General features: G+C 38.5%; 1 protein-coding gene across 2 annotated transcripts in view; it reads right to left on the minus strand.

Moving 5' to 3' along the window:
- Positions 1-19,734, minus strand: part of ITGA8 (integrin subunit alpha 8) — a 164,393-nt gene that overhangs the window by 21,486 nt on the left and 123,173 nt on the right. The window contains exons 26-28 of one of the 2 annotated variants that reach the window (XM_067562286.1): positions 15,991-16,116; positions 11,904-12,017; positions 4,565-4,651 (exon numbers count right to left, since the gene is read on the minus strand). In XM_067562286.1, the coding sequence (XP_067418387.1) occupies positions 4,628-4,651; positions 11,904-12,017; positions 15,991-16,116 (264 nt within the window). In that variant the 3' untranslated portion in view covers positions 4,565-4,627. Of the gene's footprint in view, positions 1-4,564; positions 4,652-11,903; positions 12,018-15,990; positions 16,117-19,734 lie in introns of those variants that run through there. The other variant, XM_067562285.1, reaches the window with a different exon arrangement.

Below are 19,734 nucleotides of genomic sequence, written 5' to 3' on the forward strand. Positions count from 1 at the left end.
CGTAAGCTCTTTTGGGGCAAGGTCTGTTTCTTTATTATATGTTGTACACAGGGTACTTTAATACAAAGACAACAACAATTGAAGTGTAAAGCTGAAAACCTAAATACTGCATGCATTTCAAAGGAGGTGCTGAGGGATGCACCTGCAAAAAGTGCACATATTTGCCTTAGTAGAAGATTTGTGAGTGCAAATATGGGGTTTAGTGAGTGCAATGTTGTCTTTAGTTTTGAAATGTAGCCTTTATTCTCCAGTCTCAGGAAAAGCTCTGTGCATCTTCTGAAGATTTCCAGGACTGTTTTCAAACCTATTTGTTAAGATTCCTTGCTGATCTAATATGAATTGGCCATATAATGCCAATGAAAAATGTCAGTCCAAGGCTATAGGAATAAGCATGCTTAGCTTAGTTTACCTACCTTGGTACTTTTATCATAAAACTGATTTAAAGAAATCTAAACAAAACAACTTGTGTTTTTAAAGTCCATCAGCAGTTGCAACAGGAATGCAGGATGATCATGTAGCACTATATAGGTCCCCTCAATGGCAGTCTACTGGGTCTTTCCTTTGATCACTATAGCAAACCCCGGACATCCTGCTTGACCTTTACTATCCAAAATGTATCCCTCCTTTAATTAAGATTCCTTAATTTAGAGATGGTCTGTCTTTTCTGGATACCATGGTTTTTATCTGGCTCAGATCAGAAGCGACAAAAAACTGTTACTAACTGAAGTTCACTCTGGGACTTTTAGATTAAATGGTTTCAGCCCATTTACTAAAGGTCAAAGGAACATAAGAATTGCCTACGTTGGCTCAAATAAGGGTCTGTCTTGTCCAATATCCTCTCAGTGACAGTCTCCCCCTAGATCTCTCAGGGGACAGTGCAAGACTTGCTGTAGACAGTTAAGGTAAAACCTACCCCATTCAAGTTTTCTGCTAACCCTCATTAGCCAGAGATTGGTTTAAGCCCTGAAGCATGTAAATTTATATCCCTTAGAAGACTCTGATTTTTTTAAAAGCATTTACTATTATAGCTCTGGATATTCTTGTTTTTCATAAATATAGTCCAATCCCTTTCTGAATCCTGCTAAGGGCTACTGGCCTCAATGATATACTGTGGCAATGAGTTCTATAGGCTAATCATGCTTTGTATGAGAAAGTGTTTCAGTTATCATCAGTCTGAATTTGCTACCTTTCAGTTTCATTGAATGTTCTTTTATTATGAAAACAGAAGTTCCAGATCAACCTACTCTTTATCGTTTATTTTTTGTTTCCTTTTATTATGTCCCCTCTCATTTGTCTCTTTTTCTCAGATAAAGAATCCTAATCTTTTCATTCTTTCTTTATAAGAGAGGTTTCCCATGCCCCTAATCACTCTTGCTGCTTGTGTTGCAACTTCTAAATCTGTTATAATCTTTCTGAGATGGGGCGAGCAGAACTCAACACAGTATTCCAGATGAGTGTGTACTGTTGATTTATATAAAAATGGAGACCTCATAACAAAAACTACCCTGCAATTTGGCACCAACTGTTTGCAGACTATGTTGAGTGACCAAGAAATGAACTGGTATGGAGTCCAAATTACCCTAGTAACATGAGCCAAGTATAATGTTACCTCATACACATGCAAAGCTCACTTTCTTTCAGCCCTCCTTTCTCTCAAACACTTATCAACTTTCCCCTGTCTCCATGGTTAACTGAGAAGTAAAGAAAGCCAGTTCTATTCTTTTCAATTCATATTTTTATTTAATAACCCACTTTAAAAAGAAACACAATACTTCCCTATATTCTGACACTCTTTGTGATGTCATTCTGTATTTTATACTTTATAGTTCTGGATTATCCTGAAATCCTTTCTAATCTGTAATACAGTCATTACATTTCATTTTCTTCCATCAATTGTACTTGTGATTAATTTTTATTCTGAATCCTCATTATCCTTTTTATATCCTCTCCTGGGAAAGTCCTCTTCATTTCTGTCCATCCATGACACATTCTGGGGCTTTGTTTCTTTCAGAACACTGGTTCCAATAAGCTAGTTTTTGTCCTCTCTTCTATGTGAGGTGTTGGTTTTCTCTGGGATTTCCTGTAGCATTAACTTTCTTTCCCTTGTCAGTTTGAGGATGTTTATTCACTTCTCAGCTGCTTCCCAGAGCAAAAGGAACAGAAGACTCCAATTATCTTCTGTTAGCTATTTTCTTTTTCATTAAGTAGGAAGGATTTTTGTGCTCACATACCTTTGCATGCACTAAACCTGGACCATTTGCTTGAGAGTGGAGCACACACAAAGCTGGGCAGATTTGTCAGCACACACACTTCTGAAATTTTCTCCCTCTCTCTTTTTAACAGATAGTTTGTTCTTCAAATGTGGCAGAGTATTTATTGGTGACATGAAGCCAACGTACTTATTGCCTTATGGAATTAATTTGGTTGTGCCATTCCTTAGCTGTTTTAACATATTGATAGCAGTGGAATGTTTAATATAACAACACATTAAATTCCTCCTTTAGGCTAATGTTGGGCATGAGAAATAGAGAGAAACCTGCCTTAAGTGACCACAAAAGGACAGACAAATCAACTTCTCAGCACAGGTGATCTTCTAATAAAGAAGGACTAGATTTGCGTTCAACAGAGATAACTAATAGTTTGGGGCAGTCAATTAAGACAGGAGGTGGCCAAATAAAAGTGGTGTTTTATATAGATTTCATGGTATTTAAATTGTGTAAGACAGCATCTTTAGGGCAGGCATCTTGTTCTTTATCTGAGTATCAGATTATTTTCTCATTTTAAGACTTGTTCCATTCCTCAAAACTAAGTTGACAGCATTCTAATTCTTAGATGAAGTCACATAAATACTCAGGCATTTCTCATTTCTGCTGATACATTTACTGTGGTTGTACTATGATTCGTGTTAGGAAATTTACAACTCCTGCTGCCTGAAAAAGTTTTATGAATTCAGCTGTTAGCATTGGAGTACGATTCTGCATGTGATTTATAAATGAACTCTGCAGTGAATGCGACAGGCTGTGTTACATTGTGAAACGAATCGCCTGTAGAGAGATAATTCAGACAATCTGATTGGCTAGTGTACAATACAGGGGCATTAACTCTCTTCAAATGCCCTGTACAGAAATGCATCACCCATAAAAATAAATCCTGTCACCTACTGTGTATGGTTTATTGCATTTTCAGCTTATATTAGCAATAACAACCTCAGTGTAGGGCACTTCCTGGGGATTAATAGCCCTAGGCTGTGCCTTGGGCCATCAAATCCTCTCAGTCAGTTATTAAGTTCCAGGAAATGCTTTGCACCTTAATCTTTATCGCTTAATAGCAACTAAGCATGTAAAAGACTATATGCGTAGTCTATATATCCATGGGACAATTTGTTTGTGCTAAAGGGCACTAATAAAACGTATGTGGTTAGGAATGACTGCAGACTGAAGCCTTTTAGTTGTCCAAACACCTAGTAGATACTGGCAGCTGTCTCTGTTTCCCTCTTACGCAGTTTATAATTCTCAACTAATTCTTGAGGAACAAAATATTCCCCACCACAGAATCATTTTAAACCTCTCATGTTTAAATATTCAGTGTTTACTGGAAGCAGTGAGACCTGTGGTTTGAAATACAAGTGAAGTGCCCAGTCATGGCTCTAAGAGCATGGGGAAAGAGGTCATGCACAGCATAAGTGGCCATGTCTAAGGACACACACCAGGCAGAGTGTCTCCATGGACACTTCCCAGTGGAGGTTCCAATAGCTGTAGAACAAGTATAGCGTGTGCTCCTCCAGTTCAGTGCTGCAACTGCTTGCCAGTACTCTGGGGGCTAGGGAGATCTAAAGAAGGTCCTGGCCATGCTTCTGCTTGCTTACACCCTTGGGAGTATTTATTGCTGCTACATTCTCCTCTCTCTGAGGCACTTTGGTGAACTAGACTCTTTGCTTTGGTTAACACCTGCGAAACACAAGAGTGTCTGGAATCAACAATGTGCTTCCAATAAATGTGCAGTGCCGTGCTTCCCTATTTACTGTCTAGACAAACACCAGGGTAATCTGTCAAGAATGTGAGGGTTTGGAAGGATTTGAAAAGGGTTTGCTGCAGGTGGATTGGGGAAGTAAAGTTGGTGGCTACTTAGATCTCAATGGGTGCAGGGGCAAAGGTTTGAAGTCCAGCAGGGGCATTCCAAAGGCACTAGACTTTCTGAGGCACTTTAGTCTGAGTGCAGAGTAAAGTAGAGAAGGACAAACATTATATCAGGCCTGCAAGTCGTGATACTGGGGAGAGAATGAGAGGCAAGAAACAAGTTTAGCCAGTTGGACAGGAAAGATGAGTCTGACAAGTTGGAGCATCTCCTTTGACCCTTCGTGGTGCTCCACCCCACAAATGAGTGCCACTCGCTACCATTGCAGCCTTCAGAAATGCTGGCTATTTCTGAGATGTCTTTTCCTTTCAGGTACAGTACACTGAAACCTCTCTCAGTGGAGGACTGGATGGTATGTCTTTTCCTTATTCTAGGCCTTGTGCTGAAATGGAGCTCTCCCCAGAGAACTGAAGCTTGCTGTATATTGAAATCACGTTTTCTGATAGTGCTGTTTTAACACTGTTAGTCCTGCTTCATTCGAACATGTTCCCCTTCATTTCCACTGGAGTCTGGCACACTTAGAAGAGAGTGAACAATTTACTGTTACCATTGAAATATGTGGTTTGGGAATTGGTTAACTTTCTCTCCATTAACCACACCAACTAGGAACTGAACAACTGCCAAGAAACAAAGTGACTCTAAATAAATGCAGGTAATGAGGATTATGCAACAATTTACTCTGATATTACATTTTAAAAATAGTATATTTATGATTATCATGAGATCAGGAAGTACATATTGTTTATGACAGGTATGCATATTCCTGCTGAAATCAACACATCCACTTACCCTCACCCATTTGACCCTTTGTTTTGGACATTTTGTTTATTTTTCATTAATTTAAAGGGAATATTTTGAATTGAAAAAAAAGAGAACAATTTTGCCAAGGTTTCATAGAATTTTAAAAATACAGTTTTTAGGAGTTATTGATTTTATGCATTTATTTCTGGAGATTTATAACATACAATAAGACCCCTATCTGCTACTCTGTGCACCTTTGACATTATTTTACAACAATATCAAAACCATTAGTAACCTCCCAACAAAACTCCATCCCCAACACAATCTAGTTGGTGGGATCTTCCCCACCAAACCTCCATTCCCTCCATAGATCACTCCCCATCCCATTATTTTCAGCCACTCAATTTCTCTTTTACTTATTTTGTTTCCAAATTAACAAAGATTTCTTGAAACTAAAGAAAAGAAAGCAAAATCCCTTGACCCCTGCCTTCCGTGTCACTATGTCGGTGCTGAAGACATAATAAACTTATGCCTGTTAGTACTTAACCAGAATAAAAATCAGCTATAGAAACTCTATATATGGCCTATGAGATCAGTAAGACCTCTCCCATCTGATTTTTCATGGCTTTCCTTGCACGGAAAGTTGCTGTGCAGACTGCCAGACTCTGCCAGTCTATTCTTCGGGAACTTGGCTTGGTTGCAGAATTGGATAATTACATGCAGGCCTCCTTAGGCCCAAATCCTCTCCCCTGGATAAAGAACTAGGCTTTCTGAGCAGAGTTACAGGGGGTCAAGCAGGGACAGAACCCTCCTCCCCGGTGACAAAGCCACCCTGCACACGCATGGACGCTCACACCAAGATCTGAATTTTTTCTTTTCTAGTTACTGCAGTCCATGCAGACAGGCATGCCTAATCCAGATGTGTGGATCTATGTAAGGGCCAAGGAAAGGAAAACAAAAACCCTTCTGCGGAACCGTGCCTGCCCTCTGGGCATTGTTCCACTGCTTACTACCTAGCCAGTCCCATTCCTACATGCAACTCTTCAGGCCCTGTGAGTGCTTGGGAGGGAATTTATTAATAGTTTTCAGGAACTTTTAACACAGACTTAAACAACATATAAAAAGGAGCTGTACTGTGCTTCCTGCTGTGCTGGTGAATAACCAGAGGAAGAGCTTGCAGACTGGAAGGGTGTTACAAATCAGAAAGTTGGTACAAATTTACTACTTAGGGACACATTTTCAGAGCAGCTGTTTCATTGCCCAACTCACATGCACTACATTAAAATGTACCCATTAAAGGTCAAAGAACTTTAGGCAAGATCTCCATGGATCTCCCTCTGAAGGTTTGGCTTAGTACCACAACTTGCCATGACCAACATTTCAGCCACTATGGGTTGAAAAATGAATAACTATTTTATAAACATCTTAGAATACTATAAATTAAAGAACTGATAGAGCCCTAATGGAACACAATGTAACATGACCATGTAAGGTTATTTCTTTTTTTCATTAATCAGGCATTTAATGATTTGCTGGCTCAGCAAGTCTGAATCCATTAGTTAACTTATGTAGTGGTTCTTATTTACATCCAAACTTTGAAATAAAGCCAAAAGCAGCTCTGCTTCTTCTTGGCCTCTGTACAACATCTTTCACTATCTTTGTTGGCTAGTTACAACACTCAGGGTTGCTTTGTTTACTCAAACATGTCTAATTATTGCACTTCTTAAAACTGCAATTTGTGATAAAAGTTTCAGTTTTAAGGCGACAGATGACAACTGCCATGAGGCAAAAAGGTCAGTGATTGTCAATTAAACCACACACAGAAAAGGAGATATTATATATGACTGAACTCTAATGATGACAAAGTATACAATCAGATTCATACATTCTTTGAAAGGAAATGTGAATTGTTAAGCCTAGCATGAATCACATTGGATCAAATTCTCATCAGGGTTGTAGCAGTGCAGCCAAGGAGAAAATAATGTACACAGTGACATAGTTGATTGTGCTATAAATATAAACTTTTCTGTATTAGTAAGTACAAACAATTCTTTCTGCAGATCATCATCTCTTCATGTATATTACAACATAGTATAGGACTGTTGTGTGTTAATATTACCTCTGCTTTTTTGTGCATGCAAATTGTATACAATTTTATTTACATGTACAAAAAAGCAGAAATAATAACATTAACATACAAGTCATACACTGTGCTGTACTATAAATGAGGAGATCATGATCTGTATATAGAATATACTGTATCTACCAATATAGAACAATGAGTGTGGAGTTCAGCCTTTCCCTGGTACACTGTTTCTTGTTTAGAAATAGTCCCAGAGACCAGACCAATTTCCTCTGACTACAGTTTAATCCTAAAGATTCATTGGAGGCTAATCCTTAGATTTTAGCCTAGATAATGTATACCAAGCTGCAATGATTTGGGTGTATTTTTATTTACTTATGGGATAGTCTTGGGAATTGGAAGTTTACAGGCTTTTCCAGAGCACATGATGCCCTTTTTAGGAAATTAATTATGGGCTGTAGTCTTTTATGGCTATGCCTGTATAGCTGTTAATTGTAAAAGGGGCTCTGGAAAGGGAACTGTTTTAAGGAAAATGGGGAGGGGTAGGCTGCCCCATCCCCTCATGCTATTTCCTTTTTATTTTCCCTGTGGATGTAAAGAGGGGGTTATCTTCTTCTGACAGCTTCTTGGACATGAGGTCTAGCCAGCACTGGCTTTACATATTCTGCTGTCCTAGGCAAAATAAAAACGTGCTCCCCTCCTCCCCCCCCCCAACCGGTGGAACAATTTGAGTATTTGCAGCAGTGCAGAGGTTGTCATTCTTGTCCATTTCACCAGCTGGTGAAATGGACAAGGAAGCCAGAGGCAGCTGGAGCTCTGGGAGGGGACAGGATAGCTGCTGCCCACTGCCAACAGGGACACGGGTGGCTGCTGCCCGCTTCCTGGGATGCTGGCAGCTGCCGCCAGGTTCCTGGCTGCGCGCCGGGCTCTTGGCTGTGTGCCAGCAGCAGCTGCCCTTTACATTTTGCTGCGCTAGGCAATTGCCTACTTTGCCTATGGCTAAGGCCAGGCCTGGTTGCAGTACTAGATGCAACAACTCTCTCAGGACTATGTTTGTTTTTAAGCGGAAAAGGCTCGTGCTCCTTTAAGATAATCTTTGTGAGCATTTATCAGACTTGTAAGTTATCTCGGGAGAGAGGTGGAGGAGGCAGAAATGATTCATAAGGATATGGGTAAAACAGCTAAAGCTATCACAGACCACAGAAAGCCTAGGGTGGAAGCATGGCTATGTATGGACAGAGGAGTGAGCAAACCGTCTGTAAATGGCTCTTGCACACAATAGCAATCCCTGCACTCTGGAAAAGCCAAGGGTGTCTCATTCCTGCTTCCCTTCCAAAAAGCAGGCAGGGAGGATGCAGGGCCAGGGCTCCAACTGCTCCTTTGCATCTGTTTGTGGATCTGGGCCAATGAAGAAGGGTAGGTAGGGGGAAGGCACAGTCTGTTCCACCCTGAGGGATAGAAGAAATTGCTCAACTCCCTCGGGCAAGGATCACCATTGGGAGTCTATCAGCATTCCTATATGAATGGCCCAGCATGGTTTCACACTGCACTTTATGGAGGGGGTAATGCACATTTTCTTTATCTTTAATACTATGTAGTATTTTACCAACAGTCTGGCTTTCCCTTTTCCAGGGGCAATTTGCATTTGCACAAGGTGCACCTTTATTTTGGTTTTCATAGATTTTAAGACTAGAAGTTGTCACCAGATCATCAAGTTTCACTTCCTGTATAAAACAGGCCATATAATTTGATTCATTTACCTCTGTATGAGCCCAATAACTTGTATTTGACTAAAGCTTATCTTCTAGAAAGGCATATAATCTTGATTTGAAGAACTTCAAGAGATGGAGAATCCACCAATTGCCTTAGTAGATTGTTCCAATTGTTAATCACTGTCACTTATGAATGTGTGCCTTATTTCTTAGGCCTTAACTTCCAACCGTTGACTCCCGTTGCAGACAAAGCCCTTTGCTTTGTTCACAAGATCAAAATTTGGCCCTTAAGGAAATGGTTGAATGTCAGCTGCAGAATAACAAATCCAGAGGTTTTGTTGTATTCAAGTTCTTATATCATGCTCATCACTATCGAAACTGTGTGCCTTCCAGTAGTGCATTAAGCAATGTGACTAACATCCATCCCAAGTTGTTTGTTCTCTCATTCTCTGCCTGGGGAAGAAGTGTGTGCAGTGGATATTCTGTTTTGATAGATGTTTTTTTGCTGTTGTTCGTTTGAGAGTCCAGAATGCCAGATGGGCAGTTCATAGTGAGGTAACTAACTTCTAGATTGCTTCTGGATAAAGAGGGAGGAAAAACTCTGTGGTTGAATATTTGGGCTCTGCAGAGCTCAGGTGTCATGGTGATGGGCTCAGGATAAGAACGTAAGGTAGACAGACAGGTAAATATTGTGGATGGCGGAACTGAGTTGAACATAATAAGGAGTAAAACCAAAGTAGGGCCCAAAAATCAAATAACATTTTCTGAGGTTCAATAAAGCCTGAGTAACTTTCACATTATATCTGTCTTCTTCTGGCTCTGCACTTCTGGGTTCTGGACACAGAAATGTCGGTATATTTCAAGAAAAACTGTCTTAACGGTATTTACTGTGCAACATAAGCAGGAAGCACTGTAAATCTGATGAGAAAGCTTGTTCTGACAAGATTTCCAGCCCACTTTTCCAGATTCAGGAGGTTAAGGTAGTTGAGAGAAGCATCCAAACGTTTGGGGTTTTATCTGAACTAAAGCTTTCAGTGTTTGCTCATCACTAGTAAATGGTTCACTAAACAAATCCAAAATGAGGGTGCCCTATCCCTCCTTATGAACAGATTTGTTTGTGTTTACAAAATATGAACCTTTTTACAAGCACCATATTTGAATTAAGGAAACTGAATAATAGAGATAAAAATTGGTTAGGATTCCAAATCATTAGCAGAAGATAAGTGAACTTACAAATTAAAAAAAATTCCTTTAAAACTGAATTGAGTTGACATCACTACCCCCAGAGCAAGGTAAGGCATACAGCTCTCTGCTCTGTTTTTAGTGATGCCATTAACTGGGGCAGAAGAAACAGAATCAGAACTTAGCTCTTGGCAGGCAAAAATACCTTTTATTTAGATCTTTAAATGCCCACTGCTGAGCAGCAAAATGTTCAGGGATAAGGATGTGTATAAGCTTGTACATCTGGCTCACTATTGATTTGGCACCCAGGACTATTAGTTATTGGAATGGTTTTAATTTGGCTGAATAACCTCCTATCTGCTCTCTGGTTCCTTCATGGAGGCCAGAAGAAAGAACATGTTGACAGGATCTTCTCTTATTTGCTTCTGGTGATGAGAGAAAGGGGAAGTTAACTCTAACGCTCTTCAAACTCCTGTCCTCACTGGGACATTTTCCTCCTCTCTTTTTGCTGGGCGTAGGATCACTAGGCATTCTTGTTTCCATACCCATTGTGAACAGAGGAGGGATGTTGAGGAATGACCTTTCTTTTTATGCATTCCAGGTGGAAGGAGATGGAGGATCCAAGTTAAATGTCCACGCAGAAGGAGGAGGTAATGCATCAACTGGCTCATGACAAGGTCCGGAGTTGTCTCTGAACAGCAGCAAATCATGAATTATAGATTTCCCCAGTGTACCCAACTGTTGCACATATTTATTGAAGTCCACAGTGTGGGTAGCTTACTCAGGAGATTTATCAACTGATTATCTCATACCTCATTCACAAATCCTTTCATTTTTAATCTCCAGCAAAAACAAATATTTGATACCAATACTGTATGGACACATGTCTGGAAAGTCACAGGTTTCTATTGCATTTCAGATTAAATATAAGACTTTCACAAGTTTAGTTGGATGTTCATTATTAATTATTGTTATTATTATTATTTTCTTTTGCTTTAGATTATAATGGTCAAAGCTGAATAGTTTGTGCATAATACTATAATACAGAAGCTCAGCTTTAGGAGGAGAGCCTTTAAAGGACATCTTAGAAAATGCCTGCAAAACTCCATAATGCTATTAGAAAAGTTTACAATGGACAAGATTTATTATTTCTATTGTTGTTGAGAAGATGCTGCTCTGCTTTTCCAGTTGATGCATGGCATCTGTAAGCATGGATTGTTCCTGGCTCTAGCCTTCCTCTCAGGTCTGCATCCCATGCATGGGGTAGAGAGACAACTTCCTCTGAGTGTCAGTCACCCCAAAGGGGATGGGAGAAGCAGGAAGGAGGCAGATTCATGGCCTCTCTCAGTTTCTGACTCTCTGCACTAGTTCATGCACCTGGCCAGCTGCAGAGTAGGGAATACATTGCACCATGCCAAAGACTAATGCAGTGTGTGCACACTCCCTCCGAGGTAGGTGGTGAGATGAGGGAGGGGATTTTCATCCTAAAAAACTCTGCACTGTCCTCTATACTCACAGTTAGGGCTAAATGCTACAATTCAGCTCTGCATGTGTAGGTAGCATACTGGCCTAACACCTAAACCATGACAATACTAATAAAATGAATACCTTTTAATTTTTAGGCTGCATACTGAGCATTCATCATCAGCTATATGGCACTGAGACATGTAAGCAACAAGAAAATGGAGAAACATACCCTTGCAGAGAACTTCATACCAGTTATAAAATAAAGCCACAGGTAGGTCAACAAGCTGACAGATTATTCATCAACAGAAGTCTATGAGCAGATATACTATGGAAAGGCAAGGTAAGCTGGGGATCAAGATCAACAAAGAGTATGCCGACGAAATGGACAAAATATTCAGTGGAGGAAAAAATTAGCAGTATATGTCTGACACAAGCATGAAGCAGAGAGATTTTATCCGAAAACAAAGTGATGACAATAAGATTCATATTTAGTCAGATTAAGGTCATAATATGTATATCTTTAAATAACTAATCAAATAAAATAGGCTTTTTTGTGTATAAAAATAGTTTCACATTTACATTACCTGTAGGAAAGTTTGGGCCCATAACCGGGATCTGATTTTTAGTGCTGCACTTTTTCCTCTTTCTAACTGTCCCACTGTACATGAGATTATTAAACACTTCACATTTGTACAGTTCTGTATAAAAATAAAATGAAATTATAACTATGCTTTTGTAACAAGGCTAATGTGAGAATACACACATTTACTTATACACAGCTTTAATTACTCTCAGCTGCTCTAAATTAATACAATGAGCAACTGTTTCTTAAAGTATTAAATATCATGCATCTTAAATGAAAAATAAGAATTTAATCTACATTAATTCAAATGTACAACAGGAGGTATGTGAAGTGCCTTTGTGAGAAATGAATAACCACAATCTGGATTCTTCTAAGCTCTCTTTGAATACAATCCTCTACATATATTAATGAAGACCAAGCTAACAGCATTCACCAGCCTGGTTTGAAGAATCCTTAAAATATCCAAATGCTTAACAAAATCTTGTTTATTCTTGTTTTCCCCTTCCATCCCTCCAGGCAGTTCCTTGTCTCTTCTCTGACCCCCAACTCCATATTTACACTCTCAAAACTTCCTCTCCTTCTCTGACACTCCTAATTTTCCTGGTGATATTTACATAGTAAAGCCAGCACGTTTGCTGTATTTGAACCTTATGTTCTATGAAGCTTTCCTGGGGAGCGGTGATCTTGGATGGGGAAAGACCAGAACACACACGATTGAATACAAGAGACAAATGGCTCTAGCCAAGACTGCCGGAGTCTGGAATGAAAATGTCACCAGTCAAAGTAAGGAGCTGGAAGTCACGGACAGGGATGAAGAGTTGGATTGGGGAAATCACAGAAAAAGATGGAGCTGTTTTAGGCAAATGGAATGGAAGGCAGCTCACAGGAAGAGGGAACTAAAAGCCAAGGGTCTATTGGGGGTCAGAGAGAGTATTTGGGGTATTTATCCAAATGGATCTAAACCTAAGGATAGGTCTGCACAGCATTTTGGACTGAACGGGAGCGAGCTTTCTACTCTGGGCTAGCAGGACTCGCACTAGCACTCTAAAAATACCTGTATAGGCAGGACTTTGAAGTTGTGGCTCAGGCAGGAGCTCAGGCTCTGAAGCCTTGGGAGGAGGATGGGTCTAAAATGCTGTGCAGACGTACTCTAAAAGGCCTGGACTCAGTTCAGGGGAAAGACTGATATTTTGACTAGTCCATTTTCTTTACAATCCAGTTTGCTCCTCAGTGCTGCGAACTTTATTCACAATGGTGATGCCAAGCTGTTTTGATTGTCTTGAAGCAAAGGTATCACCTCTACAGACACAGCACTTCACTGGTGCTAGAATGTATTTTCTGTAAGAACATCCTTTTTCAGAGACCATACTCCAAGACGTTAATATGAAGGATAAAACTGGGTAACTATCTTAATGAATAGGGTACTGATATATTTTATTATGTCAGAATATATTCCAGAAAGAGACATGTCTCTGTAATGCCAACAGCCCCTGGTTGTCGGTGAGTGGAATCAAACTCAGGACCTCCTCTAAAGCTTAGTGTATGAGCCTCTACTGCATGAGCTAAAAGACATGTGACCCTTAACTAAGGCTGCAGCAGAGTCATTAATCTTTAGGTGGCCTAGGTGCCACTAGAGGGGACAGAGCACCACACCAAGTGGGCGAGGGTTACACCTATCTATAGTGCTACAAAAGTATAACTATATTCCCTACAAATCTCTACCTCATAACATTTTAAGGAGAGGCTGTGCTTCCTCACTACTTTCCACGTCTTCAGAAGAGGTTCATGCTATAAGTCTTGTTTACAGAAACTATTGTATAAGATATGCTTAATTAATTGTTCCCATTCAATCACTCTCAAACCAGCTTTATTTAACATTCCATCTATTGTCTTTTTAATTTCTAATTACAAAGGACAAAAACACTATTAACAAAAATAAATCATTACTATGCAAAAAGCCTGCTTTTGGCTGAAAGTTGAAGGCCTGAGCACACACTCCTATTTTTCTTAGTAATGTATTTAGCCCTTTCTAGTCTTCAGTACACTGAAACCATTAGAGGTAGAAAGGAAAGAAACCAAATGTTTAGCAAACAGGACAGGACAGAATTAGAGCTAGTTGGAAAGTGTTTTTCCCTGCTGTACAAAATTTTGATTTTTCATCAAAAACTGAAAACCGAACTATTTTTTTGGGCTGAAAATTAAAATTTTTCAGTTTTTATCCAAAAAGTGTTTGATTTTCAGATGAAAAGTCAAAATTTTCTGTAAAAAACAGACACTTTCCATGAATATTTTAATTTAATTAAAAACCCAGTTTGTCATTAAAAACCAGTTTTGATGGAAAGTTTTCAACCAGTCCTAAACATAGTACTCAGTCACATGGGCTAATGTAAAAACCAGCATCAATGAGCAAAACAATGCATTGGCTTGCTTTTCTAACGTAAAAACAAATTACATGACTAGTGAGAGACTGTACCAAACATCTCTATATGTTACATTTGCCTGCTGTAGGGTTTTTATGCCATCTTCCTAAGCATCTGTCTCACACTACTGTCAGAGACAGAATACTGGACTAGTTGGACTGCTAGTCTGGGAGTTCATATGTTTCTGTGTAATCAATCAAATCCTGTCTGTCTGGATCAAGCTGTTGAAAAACCTCTGGTTCTTGTTATTTTAAAGTACATAGTAAGATGCAAATACTGTACATATTTATACATTTTGTTAACCATTCACAGTTGTTGAAGTCATTTCTATGTTGGCAACATAAGAGACTGATATAACTGATAATTAAGGCATTACTGAGAAATGGATTAAAATTTTTGTGGTACGGAATGGTATGTCTTCCAAAAACTACATTTTCTGCAATCTTGCTAGAATCAGAATTCTTTCCAATATGTGAGTCTTTGTTGGTCTTTCTGGTGATAGATGAATCATGCAGGACATAACAACCACAGGTATTTGAAATCAGTACTTCTATGATTCTATTTTTAATTAAAATAATTCATTAATTAATTTCAGATTTGGGCTCTTCCCATTTAAAAAAAGTCAAACTCCATTTTCAGACAAAATGTAAAGATTATTTTTTTTGTTACTTTACAAGCAGAGTTTAGGCCTATCCAGTTCTTTCTTTCCTGACTCTGTTTGACAAATTCTGCTGATAGTGAGGAGCTCAAACATATGCTAACAGTGAACAATTTAATAGGAGACTGGACAGCAGGAAAGAAACTTGGGCTGAGGTTAATAAATAAATGGAAATGATGGCCACAAGAATCCCAGCTTTTGGCCTCAGGGTCACTGATTTAGAAATATTACCTCCAGGAAAAAGAAACTGGTAATTGTGATGCTTAAATACTCTAAAACATGGAGTACTCAATGTATGAACAACAAAAGACAGACTGACAGCATATTATCGTCCAGATGTTCATGTCCCAGAAGGCTTTGAGACTGGTACTCAGAGCTATTTTGCCAGACTGGCTGAGAGATCTTTGCTGTTGCCAATGTTTTACAGACACTGCGATTTTGATTACTCAGATATCTACCCATGAAAACTAAAAAACAGATAAATTATACCAGAACTATTTTGCTGGTTTGTGATACTTTAAAGAACAAAATACTTAACAGTTCTTGAAACCCAAGCATGACTTGAATATTTATTGAATGGATATTTGCACTTGACGATACTTATGGGACAAAGCTGTTATTTTTGGTCTATTTCAGTAGATGAGTTTAAGAGTGTTAAAGCCCCATTCACAAAATATATGCAGAGATTTTAAAAGTGTTACTACTCTTCATCATCAAGTGGCAGAGGCTACTTGAGTTAATGGATAGGTAGTGAGGTCTGCATGCATGGATCCAATTGCAGGATTGGTCCTTAGTCTGTAAGATCTTGGGTAAAGGATCGGTCATAATATGCCTGTAAAGTACCAATGGTATTGCATATAGAGAGGTTTAAAAATCAGTTGCTCCATCACTTACTTGTCACTTAGAACAATAGGAAGTTACAAGTCTGCAAAGGGAGTATGACAAAACCAACAGTCACAGCGTACAGCTTGCGTATATAGTGCCAGCACTATACATTTCAATTAGCTCACCAATATTTTTGCATGGCTCTTCCTCTGAGGTTCTGCCATGGTGACATCCCTCCGCCCGACATAGTGAGGAGTAGTGGAGTTATGCAAATAAGCAGTGAGTTCAGGGGTGTCCTGTGGAATAGCAAACTGGAGAGAGAAAGACAGTGTACTGTAATAATATTCCATACAATTACTCTAACAGATATGTTACCTTCTCAGGGGACTTGAACTTTATACTGACTTGGTTTTTTCAATTTAATAGAACTATTATGAGACTAACTACCACTTTCTTCAACTAACAGCTTGATTAGTAACAGCACAGCAGGATGGTGTCCAGCAAAAAGCATTGCACTAGATACAATTTTTCCCCAATCCTCATTCTTCACTGGAGTCAATTTCATTGTTATATGTGTTTTTGTTAGACTCTTGGGGTCAGATTCTGATCTCTGTTACAGTATAAATTCAAAGTCACTCCCACTAAAGTCTGGTGATTAACAGAGTTCAGAATCTGGCTCTAGGAATTTAATGGTTTTACCAGCATCCAAAAATATCTGAAAAGTTCCAGAGGGGTAGCCGTGTTAGTCTGTATCTAGCAAAAACAATGAGAGTCCTGTAGTACCTTAAAGAGTAACAAATTTCTGCGGGCATATCTGCATTCTACTATCATCACTCTGGTGGTTGTTCCTGGAGGATTCATTACTATAACAAAACTTAGTAAAACTCCCACTGATTTTTCTTTAAATTTTGAATGAATATTCACAAACACAAAATTTAAGAGAGAGAAATCTCAGAGCCAAAGTCTATTTTTATTGTTGGTAGTTTTGTCTTTGGATTATATAGAATGCATTTAGCTTCTTCCTTTGCCTTTCCTAAAGCCTCCAGAGAGACATAAGGGATCCTAATTTTTCAGGAAGGAGAGGTAAATTCTCTAATTTAGCACAGTTTTATCAAGTCAAACTGCAATGAAATAAATGTATGATGAAGTCTGTGATATGACCACAAAAGGAATTCACCTAAATACATCTAAAACAATTCCTTAAGAGCCTCAGATAAAAGGCATTTATAGGATGGTGTGCCTTTAAACTTTGAAGCACAAAACTTGCATTTATTCTAAACAAATTCCTAACAGAAATATTTGCAATTATCAGGGTTTTTTTGTTTTTTTTTAGTATAAAAGGTAAACCCAGACATAAATATCCACAAGTTACTCCTATACAATACTATATTTCTACCATTTGTCTGATTTAAACTGTGGGGATCAGGACAGTTTATTCCTTAAAAATCCCATAGAGTGGAAGAATAGTATAATTAACTGCTGAAAAAGCCATTAATCAACAATGAAATTCTTTTACTTAAATTAGATTTGCTTCCCTGCAGTAAGAAAATATTTAATATTCAGTGAGGTAACACATGAGTGTTCTTTATTTCCAAGATTTTCTCATCAGTACATGTAGGGCCCCTTAATGATTACCAATTAAAAGGAATGCACTGCAATTAACTTTGAAACTTATCTTTAGAATAGGCTATCAATATATGATCAGAGATTATATATAAATGTAGAGCTGGTCAAATTCTAGCTAAAAATTGTGAATATTTCACAAAGTATAGGGCTTTGGCAACTGGGACATTCAATTATTGCAAAACTTCAAAATTAGTCTCCATGTTTCAATTGAAAACTTGTTCTTAATCTCAATTAAACATATTTTACATTAAATACATGTATTCTATCCACTAGAATAGAGTGACCAGTTTAATAGTTGGAATCCTAATCAAAGGATTCCAAGGTTGGACAGGTCATAGAAGTGGAAGCATCTCCTCTCTTACCTTGGAGGCTGAATCTCTCCAGTGACCCAAGGGGCCAGGTTTGCACAAGGAGATAAAATTGTATTCTCCTGAGCCGGGGGGAGGGAGGGGGGTGAGTTTGACTTTTTGTTTCTAAAACCTTTCATGCACTTGCTTCTATCTCACAAACCATACCTTTCTTTAAGCCCTTTGATGCTCCCTACATTTGTCTAGCTTTGGCCTTCTCAGTCCCTCCACAGACCTCCTTCTCTGCAGTTCCTAACATCTAAACAGACTTTTCATACTTCTTTACCTCCTCAGTTTTTCATCTCTGATTTCAAACCTTAGCAGAAAACATAATTTTCCTCCTTTTCTTTCCATGCAACATCCTCTGGTGGTGATTTGTTATTTAACTCCATAGAGGATTTTGGAATGTGATTTGTATAAAAGATGTTGCACAAAAAAAAATTGTACGGTCTTTTATAGTTGCAGACATCTGTGTACCCCACTGATGAGTTTGCATGCCTACCCCCTCAAAAATAAATGTTGTCATTTGCCTGCTAGAATCACTGTTCATGCAGAAGGCTTACTATAAAAAGAGAACTTGAAAAAAACATTAACAACCAACCATCTGACTTGGTGGAAAAAATTAAAGATTTCTGAGAATGGGACTCATGGAATGGCTGGAATTAAATGTCACATTCAGTATGAGACCAGTGCCATCAAGGTCACATTTGGAAGGTAATTTGCAATGTGAGAGGGGAATGAATGCTTGGGCTGAAATAATTGTCAGATGGAAGGGAGGACGGAAAGGAAATAGATCATACATTTAATACCATTCTAAGGGTTTTCCCTACACAAAAAATACTCAGAAACAGAAATAGAAAATCCCTCCCTAAAAGCCCCACTTTGCCCATCAAGAGCATACAAAAAACACTGATGGATTAAATGTGCCCTTTCGGAGAAAAAGGGGAAACAAGCATAAGAAAAACATTTGGACAAGATGAGACAGATTCATCAAAGTGGAGGGGTATACTGGTAGATATACATGTTTGAAACAGAAAGGTCCAAAGCATTTTAAGCTGGAAATTTCAAAGGAGCCTACAGGAGTTAGGTGCCCAAATCCATTAAATCCAGTGGAAGTTAGTTATCTAAATTTGGCATAAAATGCCCTTACACTCCTTTGGAAGTCTCAGTGTTAGTCAACATACAGTCTGTCCTGGAAATTGAACCTTTTCCCCCACCATAATCTGTTCTTGTTTGCTGCAAGCAAGAACATATGATAAAAGTATTTACTTAATACTATTTATTTGAAACAAATTAATGTATCAGCAGTTTTCATTCTGTTTATGCTGCTTTTGTAAAATTAAAATATAGCATACATTTTAAATATCCTTTCTATAATATGTCCATGATCCTGAGCACCTAAACCCTCATTTAGTCTGGTTAGTCATTTTGATGCTGCTATTGCCATGTCAAATTCCATACAAAACAGAGACATGACATCACAACCCTCATTCATGCTAGTCTTATTTATGTAACAGATGTAGCCATTCTCAAAACAAGATGGGAATGAGGAAAAGAAAATAGGAGGGTGAAAAAATAGTAAAAAGATATAATAATTTCCCATTTATGTTAAAAATAATTAAAAATGTCACTGAAGCCTGAAGCATGTTTCTACCTGTGCGTTCTTCTCTCTCCTGACTATAATGTTCCCAACTCAATTTCTTAAGTAAAATTTAAAATTAAGAAGTCTTGTTGAACACAGTGGCTGTGTGTGAAGAAAGATATGACATTTCCTTTTGTAAGTCAGCTGCCTACTCTCACCAGTGGTTTTTGAACTGCTGACCTTCAGAAGAAAATGTAGCATTTCTCCCCATCCTGATCACTAAAACTGGGCAAAATTTTTTGTCTGAAATGTTTTTTTGGGGAATGAGGTGTAAGGAGAGGAGAAAAGTGCCAATTCAGCAACACCAAAATATT

The sequence above is a fragment of the Emydura macquarii genome, unplaced genomic scaffold, assembly GCF_026122565.2.
Source record: "Emydura macquarii macquarii isolate MOO-44397 ecotype Brisbane River unplaced genomic scaffold, CSIRO-AGI_Emac_v2 contig_2422, whole genome shotgun sequence".
In the NCBI taxonomy this organism is placed as follows: Eukaryota; Metazoa; Chordata; order Testudines; family Chelidae; genus Emydura; species Emydura macquarii.